Raw genomic sequence first — 15,552 nt, 5'->3', positions numbered from 1 at the left:
CCCAAATCTCTTCCTCTCACATATAAGAGACCCACATTTATTCAGTGTCTCCCAAAAAGACTATATTCTATTATAGAGTTATGAACCTTTCAACAATAGGAATTATTTTGAGTGCTACAAGCTGCACCAAATAAAGATATAAATTCTTTCTTTACATGTTCATGTCTACAGGCTGTTGAATTGTTGTTATAAAGGTACAAATAACACTTTCAAACAATTCCTTTAGTATTTTGTACATTTGAAAAGAACATTCTGAGAACACCTACTTATTCCCCAATTCAAAATTTGGTAGTATTTATCCCATGCTTTGTTAGATTACTACCATTTTAAATGACCCTAACATTAAACCAGAAGTACTTTCTTTTATTTAGGCCTAAAGCTGATAATTTAAATGCTTCCAGATAGGAGCAACATACTCTGAAAAGCAACAAGCAAATCAAGAGTCAGGGCATTTTCTGAAGACAGAAAATGATTTGATGGGTTTTTTTAAATACTATCAGGAGAGATCTGCTATAGGACACATGTCACTAGCACTACCACTCAGTTAAACAAAGGTTCTGACTCAAGACTGCCTCAATAGTTTCACATCTGCCTGATCTTCTGTTTTAGGGAAATGAGCACCAATACCACACCTGATTATTTCTTCTTTCCCACAACATTAAATTAAATCAAGGTATTCCAAAAATAACTTGCACCGCACTTGAGAAGTACAGTGTTCTTTTATTCATGGTCCAAAAATAAAGATCCCCTCCTTTAAGAGCAACAGGAATAAATACACTTTGGAAGGATATTAGAAAACCTTGAAAACTGTCCTTTCAGTCCCACTTCATCTGAAACAGGTGGTTACTTCCATCACTTCTCTTTTACCTACACAGAGAAGCATTTCTTACATCCTCTTGCCCAATTCAAAACCTGACAGATAAAGCACCAGTGTTACATTGATTGCCTCTCAATACATGGGTGGTTAGAATTTGATTTTGGTTCTGTCTTTTTAAACTCTGAAGACAAAAGCCTGCTCTGTCACTGGTACAGAATCACTGACTCGGTACATTAAAGGAAGAACTGCAAATAATTTGAAACTTCACAAGAAATGTTTCCGCATTTCAGCGTGAAGAGAAGAATACTACAAGCAAACACAGGATTAGGTTCTTTTTACAGGAGTTGGAATCTAAGTTTCCTAGGTGGAAACCACCAGTTTTTGTCTAGGTAGCTCTAAGCCTGAAAACAGTTGAGATTCTGGAGCTCAGCATGAAGCCATTGACTTTACCTTTGCCAGGTCAGATCCTCCTCCAGGAAGATGTTGCGGCTGGCTTTGCGGCTCCCAACCGGTGTGCGTGGCTCGCCAGGATCCAGCACAGACACAGAACAAGCAGAATCTGACAGGGCATTTAAGTCCTCTCCAATGGAGTTACTGTCTGTGGAGTGTGCATAGCTTAAGGCTATTTTACGGCAGTAAGTGCAGGCTCGGAGATCCCCTACAGAAAAGGGAACCAGAGACTGTAAGCAACAGGAACAAATAATACTCTATTCCTACTGGATCAGAGGTGTATAGTGGTGGAAACAGAAGGATTTGCTGTTTCAAAACCTCTTTGCAAGTCTAATTCTCATACTCTCTGAAAGGGCAAAACCCTGGATAATTACACACTCGGGGAATTTTTCCAAGGCAAATGATGCCTAACATAAGATCAGTGAAAGAGGAGAGAAGAGAGAGAAAAGAGGAAGAGAGAGGGAGAGAGGGAGAACACACATGTCCACTGAAATGATAGAACAATAGCCAGTCAGATATGAAACACCAGCTGATGTCTAGAATTTGGTAATTGGCATTCAAAAGACTCCCCTCACCCTCAATTCAAACATGTGGCTCATACTTTAAAACTACTGTTAGTAAAAGCAGATTTTACTTGAGGATACTTTTTTTGTACTGCACACCCTTGTTTAATAGTGGCCATATTTGTTTCAGTAAAAATTAGCAGGCATGGCATAATCCACCATCTTTCATAGAGAAACTGGTAGAATTAGGTCTTATGATTCTTTTTCCTTATTTTTAAGCCCACTATAGAGATGTACAGCATTTTCTAGAAGATGCCAGTAACCTAAACCGAGGTGAGCACACAGACTGTTCTGTTTCTCAGTGAATAAACCATACCTGTGTAGCCCATGAATTTTCCAGGGATTTCCTGATTGCAGCATCGACTACAAAAGATCTGCCCACAAAGTCGACAGTGGTGCCTCCTCCGGAAGGTGGTGAATTTCTCACTACAGTCATAACATTCTTTGCACTGGCTGTCAGGCATCCAGTACTGCTTCAAGTCACTGTCCTACAAGGGAAGACAGCAGATAAAAGCTTCTTCTTCTGTAAATATGAAAGCATGTTTAGTTTCATGACTCCTTGTAGACTGTGCTCAAGGAAAAGAAAATTTCATATATTCACATATCTGTGCACATGTTTACACATTCTTGCATAAAAGCACACAAAGGATTTTTCATGTGGTTTTACAGGAAGGCAGAAGGATGAAAGTTCTTAACTAAAAGACCAAATCCAGTGGGACATTGTTTCCTTTATCCAAGATGTAATCTAAGCAGAATAAAAGTATCATACAATGCAGATAAGTCAAAAAGAAACAAATATATGAAACAGTGACTGCTCTCCCCTCTCATTTGCCCCCAGCACATGAAAGGTTATCAACCAGCTGTTTAAAAATTAAAAGGAAAAAAATCCACCAAATACTAGTTGAAGCTGTTACCTAGGAGTAAATTAAGTTATCAGAAATTATCACTGCACGAAGATCATTTCAACAGCTAATATTGGGATATGTTTTGAAAGAACTATAGATAAACGTAAAAAGTTTTATTATTTGATTGAATTCTTCGACACTTCAGTAAAGAGTTGTAGAAGCCTGTCCCAGATGTTGTTTCAAAACTCCAGGTTAACTGCTATGTGAAGAAAACTGAAATTCACATTCAGTAGATAAAAATGTATATTAATTTACAGCATCAGTATAGCCACAGGAAAAAACAACATCTTAAAAACAGAGAGTTAAAACTTCCATTTGGTGTTGAAGCTACAGAGCAAGACAAACTCTCAATTGTGATTCTGAGCACACCAGCTGCAACTGCCATGGATGGAGACAACTACTTATGGTCACATGACAGCCTTGGCTGTGCAACTCTCTTTGCTAGAGTTCAGTTCTGGCAAAAAGCCTTTTCAGAAGGACTGAATACTCCAGGTTTTTCTTAGGAAGAGAAACTGCTGCAAGTATTTTCTCAAAACAATCAGAGAGGAGAATAATCACACAAAATAAAGGTGATCTATGCTCTCTCTTCACATAATCAAAAAAAAAACAAAAAAAACCCTTGGTTTTTATTTTAAATTGGGATTTATTTTTGGAAATTCACAAAGTAAAGTTTACCATAGCTGCTAGATCAATTTTGAGACCAAAGCAGTTATGATCAACAAGTTAACATTTTCATGCTGTCCCCAGCAAAGAAAACCCACACAGAAAGAGGTTGAAGACTGCTCAAGACAGTCTAGTGTTTTAGAGAATCTAAAACATTTTAAGATAAACACTCAGCTTCAAGCAGGGAAAATTGCAGTGAAGAGCTTTGCCAAGGAACTGCTGCAAAGCTGCAGGGGGTGCCACACAACAGCTTTTGCTGCAACTCTGCATGGTAAGCCAGGGCTCTGGATCTACCACTAACACCAGTGCTGTGCCCTGCTTGCATGTGACTATGTGTCCAGAAACCCAGCCACTGCTGGTGACATCTCCCAGCTCTCTGCCTTCCTTGCAGGCTGTTCTTGTCATGAGGGAGGGCTCAGAACAGAAGTCTGGCCCACCTCAGCAGTAGAGGCTCATTAGAACAGCACCTTCCAGAACATGACAAAAGTTTTCTACAGAAGTAAAGAGGTCTCCTGTAGAGACAGACCAAGTCCACAGCAGGAACAAACTGAAGTGCCTGAAGTCACTCAAGCAAAACATGGCTGCAGTCAAGGGCAGTGATACCTTTTGTACAGAAGTCAGCACGCTGACAACTAACAGTTTCCAGAAAACCTGGTCATATTTACTGCTGTACCCTGTCTGTTTCAGCACTTCTCCACAGCTTCTCTAGGGCCTTCCGAAGTTGCCACTAACGAATTATTAGTCAGGGGCACACTCAATGCCCTGCTTACTGCAATGAAAGGCTTCTGCTTTACTCTCAAAAATCTCTCCATATCTATCAAAGCAAAATTATTCTTATAAGCAGAATAGCACTGGAAGCTTAGTAAGCTTACTCAAAGTCCACCTATAAAAGCTATCAAGCCAAAAGCCTTTTTCTTCCTCTACCAATTTAATTAAATGTACTTTTGCCTGTTCATGTCTTGCCCACAGACATAGCTATTTATACCCTCATTTATAAATAGTTGTGGATTCTTTTCTCAGTTAGAACCTCTTCTTAAAGGTATGGTCCAACTCAGAAGATGAAGGTGAAATCAGCAAGTCAGTTGCAACCACCAGACTTCTTGTCTATCTAAACAGAAACTGATTAACAGGGCACACCTTCCAAGCAAATATTGCTGACCAATTAATACCACAGTAAGTAGCAGATTAAAACCACTCTGGGACTTCTCATTACTATCTATGACAGTTGATATGTTTCACCTGTCCTGGTTAGACTTCTAGAGAAAAAACTATCAGGGCTTTTTTTCACTAGAGTGAGTAACACATAAGTGGGAAGGAGTCTAAAAAGAGAGTCCAAACACGAGAAGCCAAGTAAATGCAATAATTCACTCCCCCAACATGACAGATGTTTGGCAAGTCAAAAGTCAGCATCAAATGAAATTGTTTCCCCTGCATTCACACAATGCTTTATGAGTTTATTCACTCATCCTTCAAATATCCAGAAAAAAAATTCTCATGATGTATCTAAAAACAAAATTCAGAAAAGTCCAGTAAAGAGTTCATTTTCTAGGTTTGGTCTATAAATACTTCAAAAGAAGTACCTGGCTCTTCCCCTCCATGATTTCTTTGAGGCGTTTTAAAACAGTGCTGAGGCTTCTTAACTGGACTGCAGTTCGAGGATCATGACCTCCAAGAGGTGGTTCAACTTTCCTTCGATTGTCTGGAAGGGAAGAGAGCAATATTCTTTTCTTCCATGATACATCAACATTCACATCACAATACAAAGCCACATTAGAGGGAAAAATATTCAGGTATATATATATTTTAGAAAGTTACAATGTGTATTGCTTCTTACCCTTGTGTTCTTCTCCCCCCAAAGGAGCTACTGATGCCAGATAGTTTGCTGTGACTGACATTTTAAATACCACCCACTGTGTTTACAAGAAGCCATTTAAGTTCTCTGAGAATAAAAACATCTTTCCAAGAAGTGATTTTCAACCTACTAGATGAAGCTTGTAGTAGTCTATTACAGAGCACTGAGGTCTCATTTTTAAAATGCCCTCTAAGGATACTAATGCTTACAAAATAATTGCTACAATATACATGCTAATTCTAGGAGTAGTGTAAGTCAATGCTTTAACCTGAATTTATTTATAAATTACTACAGCAAAAATCAGGACTCTGTTGCTCATTCCTTTTAAAAACAGTAATTCAGAAATGCATTCACAAGTTCACATTTTTGAAGGGTTTGGGGTTTTTTGGTTTGGTTTGGTTTTTTTTCTAAGAAAAACATCAGGTCACTAAGAACTTGTACAGTCATTCTTGATTAACTATAACAAAGAGACTCCTTAATAAGAATGTAATACAGCCAATTTCTTTCACTTTGAAGCATTGCTGAACAAGATATAAATAGGCTCCTTCTCTCCAGAAAGATTTGAAACCACAGCTGTCAATTTACCTAAACATTTAAACATTTTCAGAGTCTCTTCTCTTAATGAACAACTGTCTGAGTAGTTTAAAGTTTCTTACCAGCTTCGTTGCTCTCCATCTGACTAGTGTTTTATTTAGCTTGCCCCTAGTAGAGGAAGAACAGACATGGCTGCTTTCTGTTTACTGCCAGAGCTATCCCTGATGTCAGCAGCAATGCTGACAGCTCTGTTAACTGTTGCTGTGCAGTCACAGCTACGCTACTGCCTCGTGTGCAGCAGACTAAAATCCTCCCTGTAATGTGACCAAAACCGTGGGATTCCATGCCTTCCCTTCAGCTTCTTAGGAGGTATTTTTAGTCAATCAGCCCACGCTTTGCTGCTATGTACAGCAAAGAATGCACAACATTTTCCTTTTTAAGAAAAGAAACCCATTTCTGTAACTAGCCACTTGGAATTGATTTATTTTTAAAAATCAAACAGACTTTTGGGCAATACAAAGTTCAGTATTCCAGGATGATTAACGGGACTTTCATATTTCAAGAAGACATTGATAATACCAGAGAAATCTCTGGCTCCTCCTTGTTTCTGTCACAAGATCTGTGTGTGCTGTGTTCACTTCCTGGTACTTCTTCTGAATTCAAGAGCATCTCCTTTCCAGGAATGTTACTTCCAATTCAAAGAATTATCAGATCTACTACAAATAAATCTTGTCAGGCAAGCAACTTCCAAAAAAAAAACATACACAGCACTTAGGAAATGTCACAGTTCTTGTTAGTTAAAAGCCCTTTTCTCTGTTCTATAAAACAATGTCAGAAGGATGTCACCTACATAAGAAAAAACATGCCATCAGCAATAGCAGCACGTGGCCAACCTGTTTATTATACTAGAGAAGTTGACTGATCCTCAAATTAAAATTCAGTTGTTTCTTTTCCTTCTCAATCATGGGATTTCTCCCTTTCTGAGGAAAAACACAGGGTATAGCAAGAAAGCAAGAAGTTATCGCTCCTCCAGCAAAGGAAACACTGTTTAAAACACCATCCTTCAAAAAGAATTCCCATGTATCAATCTTAGGTTAACTTTTACCCTTGATCCAAACTGCATTATTGTACGTTAAAAATTAACTACTACATTTAAAAAAAACAAGTTAACTTATTTTAACAGTAAACATCATCCTTCTTGAATGTATTTATGGTTGCTGATCCTTGGTAAAGCCATGGAGAAAAACTCTGAATTACAGAAATATGTTTTTACAGAGTTTTATGACTCTGTAGTATTTTAGCATTCATTTTACAGTGACAGACAAGGCAAAAACGCCACAAGAACTGCTTTGTTGCAACCTAGAGCTTCAGTTTATAGGAGAGCTGACCATATAGTAACACACGATGTAGAGATTCACAGTTTCTACAATAAAAAATACCCTACCCCTGCCAGAGATGCTACAGTTTTGCTAATACAAAACAACATTAAGTGCTTTTTAATTATTTGCTGCCACAGCATAGAATTTCATATTCAATTTCACTACCACCATTCAAACATCACATCTTCCTCAAGTCACTGCCATAAAAAGCACTGCCACAAAAGGTAGGAAAACTGTCCTTAAGTTCATTTTATAACATGCATTTTCATGTTCCAAAATCATTTTGATTAGAAAAGATGCTCTGGTAATAACTTGCGCTACAGTAATAATATAAAATAACTAGATGGTTTCCAGTAACTACCACACACTTTCCCATGCCTTCTTCCCCTTCTATGATCACTGGCCATTCCTTGTTCTTGCTAAGCTCCTTTGCCACTCCCTGTTACTGCCACTCTGCTACAATTGTCTAGAATTAACAGCATTATCCTGTATGACAGGGCAGCAAGCTAGAAGTGCTTTTACTACCCATGCTCCCTCTGCAGCAGTCAGCATTTCCAGCTCTCCTTAAACAGGATTTGCAAGCTGTGACATTATCTCAGTGACAATAGTCTCATTATTGGACTATTTTGGTTCAATCCAGCACCTTGAAAGCCCTCATCTGACAGCACAGCACACACAGTCCAACACAACCAGCTGGGCCCACAGTCCCTTCGCAGTGACTCCAGCTCTGCAGCTCCTGCTCCAGCACATGATGATGCAACAGAGCACCCAAGAGAGAGGCCACACAAGCCATTGCACAGTCTCAGCACTGGTTCTTCAGCCACACAACCCTCAGAGCATCTCTGATATATGCCAGCCATCTAACATCTCCTCCTATTGTCACAAAAGCCAGGAATGAACTATTTTAATGTTTTTGTGTAAGCAGCCCTGAAGGGAAGCACAGAACTGAAACCCTACATAACTGCTGCCAGACAAGAGTCCTACAAAAGCCATCATCCCTCCACATTCTCTGCACTTGCAGTTGTCAGCCAGCACAGTCCCTGGGCAATGAAAAGATCTGCTGTCCAAACACTACAAACTAATGCACAGATGAAGGGTGAGAGTCAGCATCTTCAGAAGCAATTTCATTTCATCACTGTTTAGAGGCATCAGCAGCTTTTTATTTATTTATTCCATTCAGTTTGATTAACTTGATACTTTATTGAAGATCAAGTAGGCTAGAGAAACCTTTGTGAAGGGCTTATATATTTTCCTGCCTACACCTGCCCATGTTAAGTATTTAAGTAATGGAAAGCCTGGAGAGACATTTATAGGCCTGTGGACACAGGGCTACAAGACTACAATTCAATTAGCCAACTCACTGTCACTGAAGTCAGTGGGTGACCCAACCTATCAATCTGGATGTTTATGTAAATCCCATCACTTATTTTCCTGCTTTTCACTATTTAGATATGACAATAATTTCAAAGATTTTTTGTGCAGGCCAGCATCAGCTGCAATAGCAGAAATAAAATTCTCTGCTAGTCAAAGAAAATCCTCAAAGACCTGATTGTTCAGCACCATGTAAGATAAAAAAAAGGAAAGAAAAATTATTTGCTAAAGTTTGCTTCAAAAAAATTTAACACCTTGTTTTTAGAGAATGAAAATGCAAGTATTTTTCCCCCTCTTCAAATAAAGTGACATGGCCTAAAAAACTCCCCCGAATCTTCTCACCAGTCCAGTACACTTTTACTTGTGTTACACAGAGATCATGTTTGTTACAGCACCAAGGTTGATTGGGGGAAAATACTCAACAGCAAGTCAGGCGACTTGGCACACAGTACCACAGAAATCTTCAAAAAGTGAGCAGCAATTCCTGCTTGTTCTAACTTTACTTCTTTCTAATTCATCATTACATTTTTCTAAGCATGCTTGCATCCAGACCCAGAGAGACGAACGGAGGTCCTGAAAAGGAGCTGGAATAATACAGAAAGAGTTTCTCCCACACACCTTAAATTAAATCTTGTGCAAGACTGTATTTCCCTTATCTTATTCCCTGGCTGCTTAATCCCAGAGGAAGTCAAACAGCAAGATTATTTCTGCCTTCTGAGTATTGAACAACATACCTCACCCAAAGGTTTCTAACACTTAATCAGCAGGCAACTTCCAAGTGATTTATAACAGATACCAAGAAAAAGCAGCTAAGAGCTGTTCCTCAGGCATTTGAGACAATTCTTTAAGAAAGAGCCCAAGCAAACAAAACAAAACAAAACCCCCAAATTAATTAATTAAACTCCTTAATTGCTTTATTGGAAGAAGTACAGCTGAAAAGATCAAACAGTACTAGAGGGCATGGAGGAAGATGAGGAACACGTTTAAATAAACATGCAAATGACTTAGGTAAAAATGCAAGTTATCTATACTAGAGTTTTGCCTGGCTACTAAAACTACACATCTTTCTAAATATCCCATACACATTAACAACATTTAGGATCTGATTTGTTTGCACTAAGTACCACATTCTTGGAAATACTGTCTTGCACAAGATTGTTAGCCAGTTATCAGTTTCCTCAAGGCTATCACTAATAGCCAACAGTAACCAGTCAGATTTCAAGAGGACCCCCTGCAATCTACTTTCTAGCTCATCCACATCTTCATAAAGCCATTACACAGTTACACCTTTGAAATCACAATCAACTCACATACCAGCTAAAAGATTCAGTACAGAATCTGGAAATAGTTTCATGGTTAGGCAGGACAGGAAAAAAAAGAAAAATCTTAAGCATAACTTCCTATTCAATTCTCCTCAAAACAAATAGAAGCAAAAATCCCTTGAAGACATAAACATCAAATCCATCCAGACTAAGCACTAAAGTTAGAGTTAGAATGTGGATGTTAAGAAATTGTAGTCTCTCAAGACAAAGCAGAAATGTTCAGGATCAAAGTTCAGGGGACTTTAAAACACTTGATGTGTTTTTGTAGCCTATTCTGTTCCAGACTGTTTTCCAATTGAAAGAGCAGAGCCCCAACAAGAAGCTGTCTTGCTGAAACACCAAGAACTGGATGGTTATGAGGTTAAAGTGTAACCTCACTAACAGAAGCATTGTAGCCTGATCCAAAATTCTGCTATGAATCTAGACACTCAATGAACCTTTGCTCACATCCTTCCACCTCACCCTGAAGCATCCTGGCTAGTACAACATTGCTTTATAGAACAAAGAGCTGAAATTACCCAGAGTTGCCGTTGCAGAAGATCTTCTTTGCAGCTCACCAGTCAGTTGTTTTTTGTAAGGAATTGGTGATCTCAGAGACTGAGCCCTCGTGGGATGCTGAGGACTGGACCAGCCACCACTCAATGCTTGTGGATCACTCTGTCCTGCCTCTGCTCTCTCTGCTGGGGATGAAAGCCTGCCATCATCTAGAGTTGACAAAAAAGCAAGAAACCACCTGTTCAGACATGATGAAGAAAACCAGTAGTACACGCAAAGCTAAGGGTAAAAAAACTCTCACAAATAGCTCTTTTGTATCATGATTAAACAAAACAAAACAAATTAATTTTAAATTTTATAAATACAATACACACCACAGAAACAGGACAGTAGGCTGTCTTCAAGGCTCAGGTTATTTCAGAAATTTCCTAATGTGAAAAGTGTCCAAAAAAACTCTGGCAGATTATTCTTGAATATGAATGTGAATTATTCTTGCTAAATAGAATAACTACACTTGACTATCAGCTTCTGCCGTGAAATGAGATTTTCAGTTATTTTACAAGCCAGGACTAAGGTCACATTAAAGTTACTACAGCCTTTAATTTCCATCAGCACATCAAGTATAGACAGGTTCTCATTGATTTCCGTAAGTAAGATGCACATTTCATGTGTTCTTTCAAGGTTGTTTTCCCATTCACTTAACAAAAGACTTTGCTGACTCCAGCTACATCTGTCAGAAAAAAAACAAGTGAAGCCAATATTGACCACATTTTATGCAACTTTCAATAAATTAGCAATGACAGGTGCTACTCTACTATGCAAACTAATAGCAGCCATACCAACTATTTATTTTTCATTCTGCATAAGAAGAATCTGAACAGATCAGTTTGCCTATGCAAAAAGCTGTTTGGTTCTTTTCCCCCAGCCCAAACATTGCTGAAGTATGCTTAGCAGAGCTGGATAATGAACAGACTAAACAAAAGCAGCTGACCAGTGTGCCATCTCCATCCTAAAGAGATACACAGACTTTCCACAAAACCCAGGTGCATTCATTCACCACTCTTTTCAGGATTTTTCTTTGAAACAAAAAGGAACTCACACAGTTCTTTTAGAGTTTTCCCACTGAGAACATATTTCATGACACATAGAGCACAAAGGCCAAAATCAAGTAATACTTCAAAATATACAAAACTTTCACAACATTTCAGACTTCTTGATAGGGAACATCTAAGCCATGCAAATCAAGTGTGGACTTCCTGCTTTATTGCAGCCCAGCTGTCACCCAGCTGCAGGTAGGAGATGCACAGGAAGGTGAGGGGTGGATGAAGTCTGAAGTAAGAATTTGCACTGGAAGGACAAGCATACATTTTGCTCATACAGGCTGGCAGAGGGTTACTCCTACTTTCAGCCCCAAAAAAATGCATACAGACAAAGGAAATTCTGATGCCAAGCTAAGAATCCATATAATACTATATGCTAACTGGCTTGTCTTTGATTTTCACAGGCAGCCACAGCTTTCCAGCTGCAAGATGCTGGCTATCTTCTCTCATAATAAAGCTCTACTACATCACCCAAAAGCAAGATGCAACATCTCTCACGACAGAACTGACATCAGCCCTTTGACATTATGCTTCTATGTTCAGAGGTGTTTCTACAAGCAGCAAACAGCACGCACAACCCATGACCACACATCCCCCCAGCACTTGCCTTTGCTGAAACGGAAGAGATTTACAAAAGAACTGTAAGCTGATTTAAAGGGAGGCTCATCCTGGTCAGGAGTCAGGGGTTTGAAGTGAGTGAGATGAGACGGGCTGCTGGGAGAACGAGGTAGATCACTGGTAGAGTCCAGTGTCGGAGAGCGTTTGTCATCTGCAGCCATTTCAGGTGCCCTGGAAAGAGGTCAGCAACACACATTACACACAGGGTGGTGAAACAGAATCTCTTCAGTCTTCTGAACAGGAGGTGTCTCATTAGATTCCAAAGGAGGGACATTCACCCAACTGACCACAGGCATCTGCTATTAGCACAGATCAAGAGTGCCAGAGGAGCCCATGTTCCCAGCCCAGCCATTGACACGAGAGCAGCATCTCTGCAGAGCATAATTCAGAGTGCCTAGTTAAACATCCAGAGCAATAGAGTAAACAACCACTACACTGATGACACACTCCAGTAGAGGTTTATGAGAACCTGAAGTTTTTAAATGGAGACTCTGCAGGCAGATCACAAAGAAGTTTTAATTTTGACAGCTCTTCTCCTAATGTGACTTCTGCAGCCCTTGTAACACAACTGAGAACAGACATGCCTGAGCAAGCACAAGGCAGACTTGTTGTTTGGCCAGGTTAACTTCAGAATGAGAAGTAGAATAAACTATAAACAAAAACAGGACTGAAAGATTAATTTTGGTGGGAAACTGTTTCCCACCCCTCTTCATTACAATACAGGCCCTTGTGCAAGTTACCAGGGAAGCAACCCAAACTGTGGTTTACTCATTGTCAAATCTAACACCTTCAAACAGCCTCATTTTTGGAAGCAGCTCCATTAAGGAAAAACAAACAAAACCCCAAATCACTTTCTGTATTAGGAGAAGCCCTACTTGTAAAGCTTATTTTCTGCATAACAAACTTCATACAGCCAAGAGTCATACTTTTTCCCAACCCATACTCTTTAAGCTGAGCAGACACCCAATTTCTTTCACAACACCTCACTCAGCCTGCACTTCTAGCCTGCTAGGCTAAGATGCTTACTACCTTCATCTTTGTTTAAGCAATATTGAGTGAAATGTTTGACAAAGTAAGAACACAAGGAGCTGATGGAACCTATGAGTGACAGCTGATTTTTACCTGTGCCAAGAATCAAAATCCCTTATGAGCCTACTTCCTGCTTAGCAGCTGATACACACTTCTTCATGAAATAACAATTTCCAGTTCCCACAATTATTTCCTAGGACTTACAGGCATAAATTGTTGACTAGAATATTTTCTTCCAAGTTCCAAGAAGCCACACTAAAAGAAATCTGTGCAGTCCAGAGAAAATCAACATGATCAGCAAGTGACACTGAAAGTGCTAACAAGCTGCAGGCAGCTCATGTGACAAGGTTTGACTATTCCTACAAAGAATGCTGAAAAGATGGTACCTGCAAGTCATTCACATGACTTCTCAATGGACTTCTGCTTGTTGCTTTATACAGTAAGCACCTTCAGCCCAGTTTCTTTTGCTATTCACATATCCTCAGGAAAGAAAACAGAGAGGCATCATTTACTAAGTTTCAAGAGAAACTTTGGTCAGGGTCTTTATGTAAGGCTGAGTCTTAGTCTTCCACATCCCTCTCCCTTGTAAATCAGGGTATGTTTTGCTGCTGTTCATTTCACCAGTATTATTCAAAGAGGTGATTAGACTGTATTTGAACACCAGAGTTCATGAAAGTTTTCCTTGAAACACATACTTCAGGTAAAATTTGCATTATTTCTTCAATATAAAGGAAACTAATAGTTTGATTTTTAAATGATGAACATACAACAAGGGTGTACCTTCACACACACACATTAAAAATGCCACTATGAAGTCAAACAGTTTTGTAGGAAAATGTGTTCATATTTCAGCAGCTGACTATAGCCCAGCAAGATAACAGCTACAAGCAAGTCTCTGAAATTACATTAGATGTATATATATATATATATATAAAAATCTGTATATATATATATACAGAAAAATAAAAACTTTTGTTTCAAGGGGGGAAAAAAACCCCATAACAACTGCTTCTGTCACAGCAGTATTGGTCTAATTAAAACTATTGAAAAGCTTAGCATTGTACCTGGCATGAGCTCCAGAGACACATAGGTTTTAGGTGCTGTACAACACACTAGCTGTGGAATCTATCAGCCTTTCTATGCTTTAGCGTTCCCACCAAAGGGAAAATACTACCCCCATCCCACCGCCAGAAACCAATATATAGTCACTTCTCTGTGTAATACGGGAAATGAGAGAGCAAGGTGCACATATCGGTCAGCAAGCAGAAAACCAGAGAACATTCCTCACAGGATCCTCACCAACAGTCACAGGCAACGTGTTTAAACCCACTGGAAGCTGCAGCTTCATCACCACTCATCACTGATCCAATACGGACTACGAGGGCGGCTGTGAGCCTCCCTCCTCACGCGTACTGCTGTTCCAGCCAGAGCAGCGCCGGGACGTCCTGCGCCCCAAACCCTGACCGCGACTGCTCAGTGCCAGAAGGATACGGCCACTCCTTACACAGACACTACTCCCGGGCACACACCAAGGGTGAAAAACACCCGCAATTCAAACGTAACTCGTGACAGTTCCCTTCCAACCTCCGCGCAGAAGACAGCGCCTTTGCTCTCTCCCCTGTGAAGGGAACACCGCCGCCTTCCCCCGCCTGCGATGACAGACCCAGAGATCACCTGCGACGGGACGGGGAAGACGCGGTGGGCAGCAACCCCCGGAGAGCCGGAGCCAGCCGCTACCAAGGCCGCGCCCGGGCAGGCTCTGGGAGCAGGGGGACCGCAGAGCGATGGGGGGCGCGGCCCCGGCGGGCTGTGCTCACCTCTACCCGCGGCGCGGTGCCGGTGCTGAAGCGGCACCGCCGCTCTTCCTTCCCCGCCCGGCCCGGCAGCGCCGCCAGCCCCGACCAACCGCCCGCCGACCGCGCCGCTCCCCTCACAGGCATCGCCAATCGAAGCTCCGCGCACTCCACCCGCCGACAGCGCCCGGCCCCGCCCCGCGGCCCTTCCTGGCTGCTCCGCACGGGTGCGGCACACCCGGGCTGCTGCCTCGGGAGCCGCTGGCAGTGCGGAGAGCCGGTGTGTCCCCCGGGAAGACGTAGTACACCGTATTCCATTAATACTCCCTTCTCTTCTATTCCTGCCCGGAGGTTCCTCCCCGGCTACTCTCCCCGCCTCGCCCCTGCCCCAGAGAGGTGCCCGCTCCTGCTGCCCCCGGGGCCGTGGTGTCAACACCGCCGGCCCAGCGCCAGCGGAGGAGCCCGTGCCCGCTGTGTGTACCGCATTCCTGAGCTGGGCTGCGGCGCTCTCTCTGGGGCACGCCCGAGCCCCCCGGCGCCAGCGGGTTCCCTGTGCCTAAGGGCACTCACTGCGCGGGGCTGGCGGAGCGCGGAACGGGCCCAGTCCGGAACGGCAGCCGCACGGTCCGAGCTGTCACGGGCCCCTCGCACGGGGGCACCG

At 41.4% G+C, this 15,552-nt stretch overlaps 1 protein-coding gene across 9 annotated transcripts in view; it reads right to left on the bottom strand.

Moving 5' to 3' along the window:
• Positions 1–15,546, bottom strand: part of PIKFYVE (phosphoinositide kinase, FYVE-type zinc finger containing) — a 63,908-nt gene extending 48,362 nt beyond the window's left edge. Inside the window, exons 1-8 of one of the 9 annotated variants that reach the window (XM_015634590.2) lie at positions 14,916–14,967; positions 13,485–13,578; positions 13,303–13,364; positions 12,059–12,240; positions 10,375–10,560; positions 4,979–5,097; positions 2,147–2,318; positions 1,268–1,475 (exon numbers count right to left, since the gene is read on the bottom strand). In XM_015634590.2, the coding sequence (XP_015490076.1) occupies positions 1,268–1,475; positions 2,147–2,318; positions 4,979–5,097; positions 10,375–10,560; positions 12,059–12,230 (857 nt within the window). In that variant the 5' untranslated portion in view covers positions 12,231–12,240; positions 13,303–13,364; positions 13,485–13,578; positions 14,916–14,967. Of the gene's footprint in view, positions 1–1,267; positions 1,476–2,146; positions 2,319–4,978; positions 5,098–5,906; positions 5,993–10,374; positions 10,561–12,058; positions 12,241–13,302; positions 13,365–13,484; positions 14,895–14,915; positions 15,015–15,461 lie in introns of those variants that run through there. The other 8 variants (XM_015634589.3, XM_015634588.3, XM_015634592.2 and 5 more) reach the window with 8 other exon arrangements.
• Between the last annotated feature and the right edge of the window lie 6 nt (positions 15,547–15,552).

The sequence above is a fragment of the Parus major genome, chromosome 7 (assembly GCF_001522545.3).
Source record: "Parus major isolate Abel chromosome 7, Parus_major1.1, whole genome shotgun sequence".
Taxonomy (NCBI): Eukaryota; Metazoa; Chordata; class Aves; order Passeriformes; family Paridae; genus Parus; species Parus major.
Note: the sequence above shows the minus strand (reverse complement) of the source record. Positions and strands in the feature narration are given on the sequence as shown.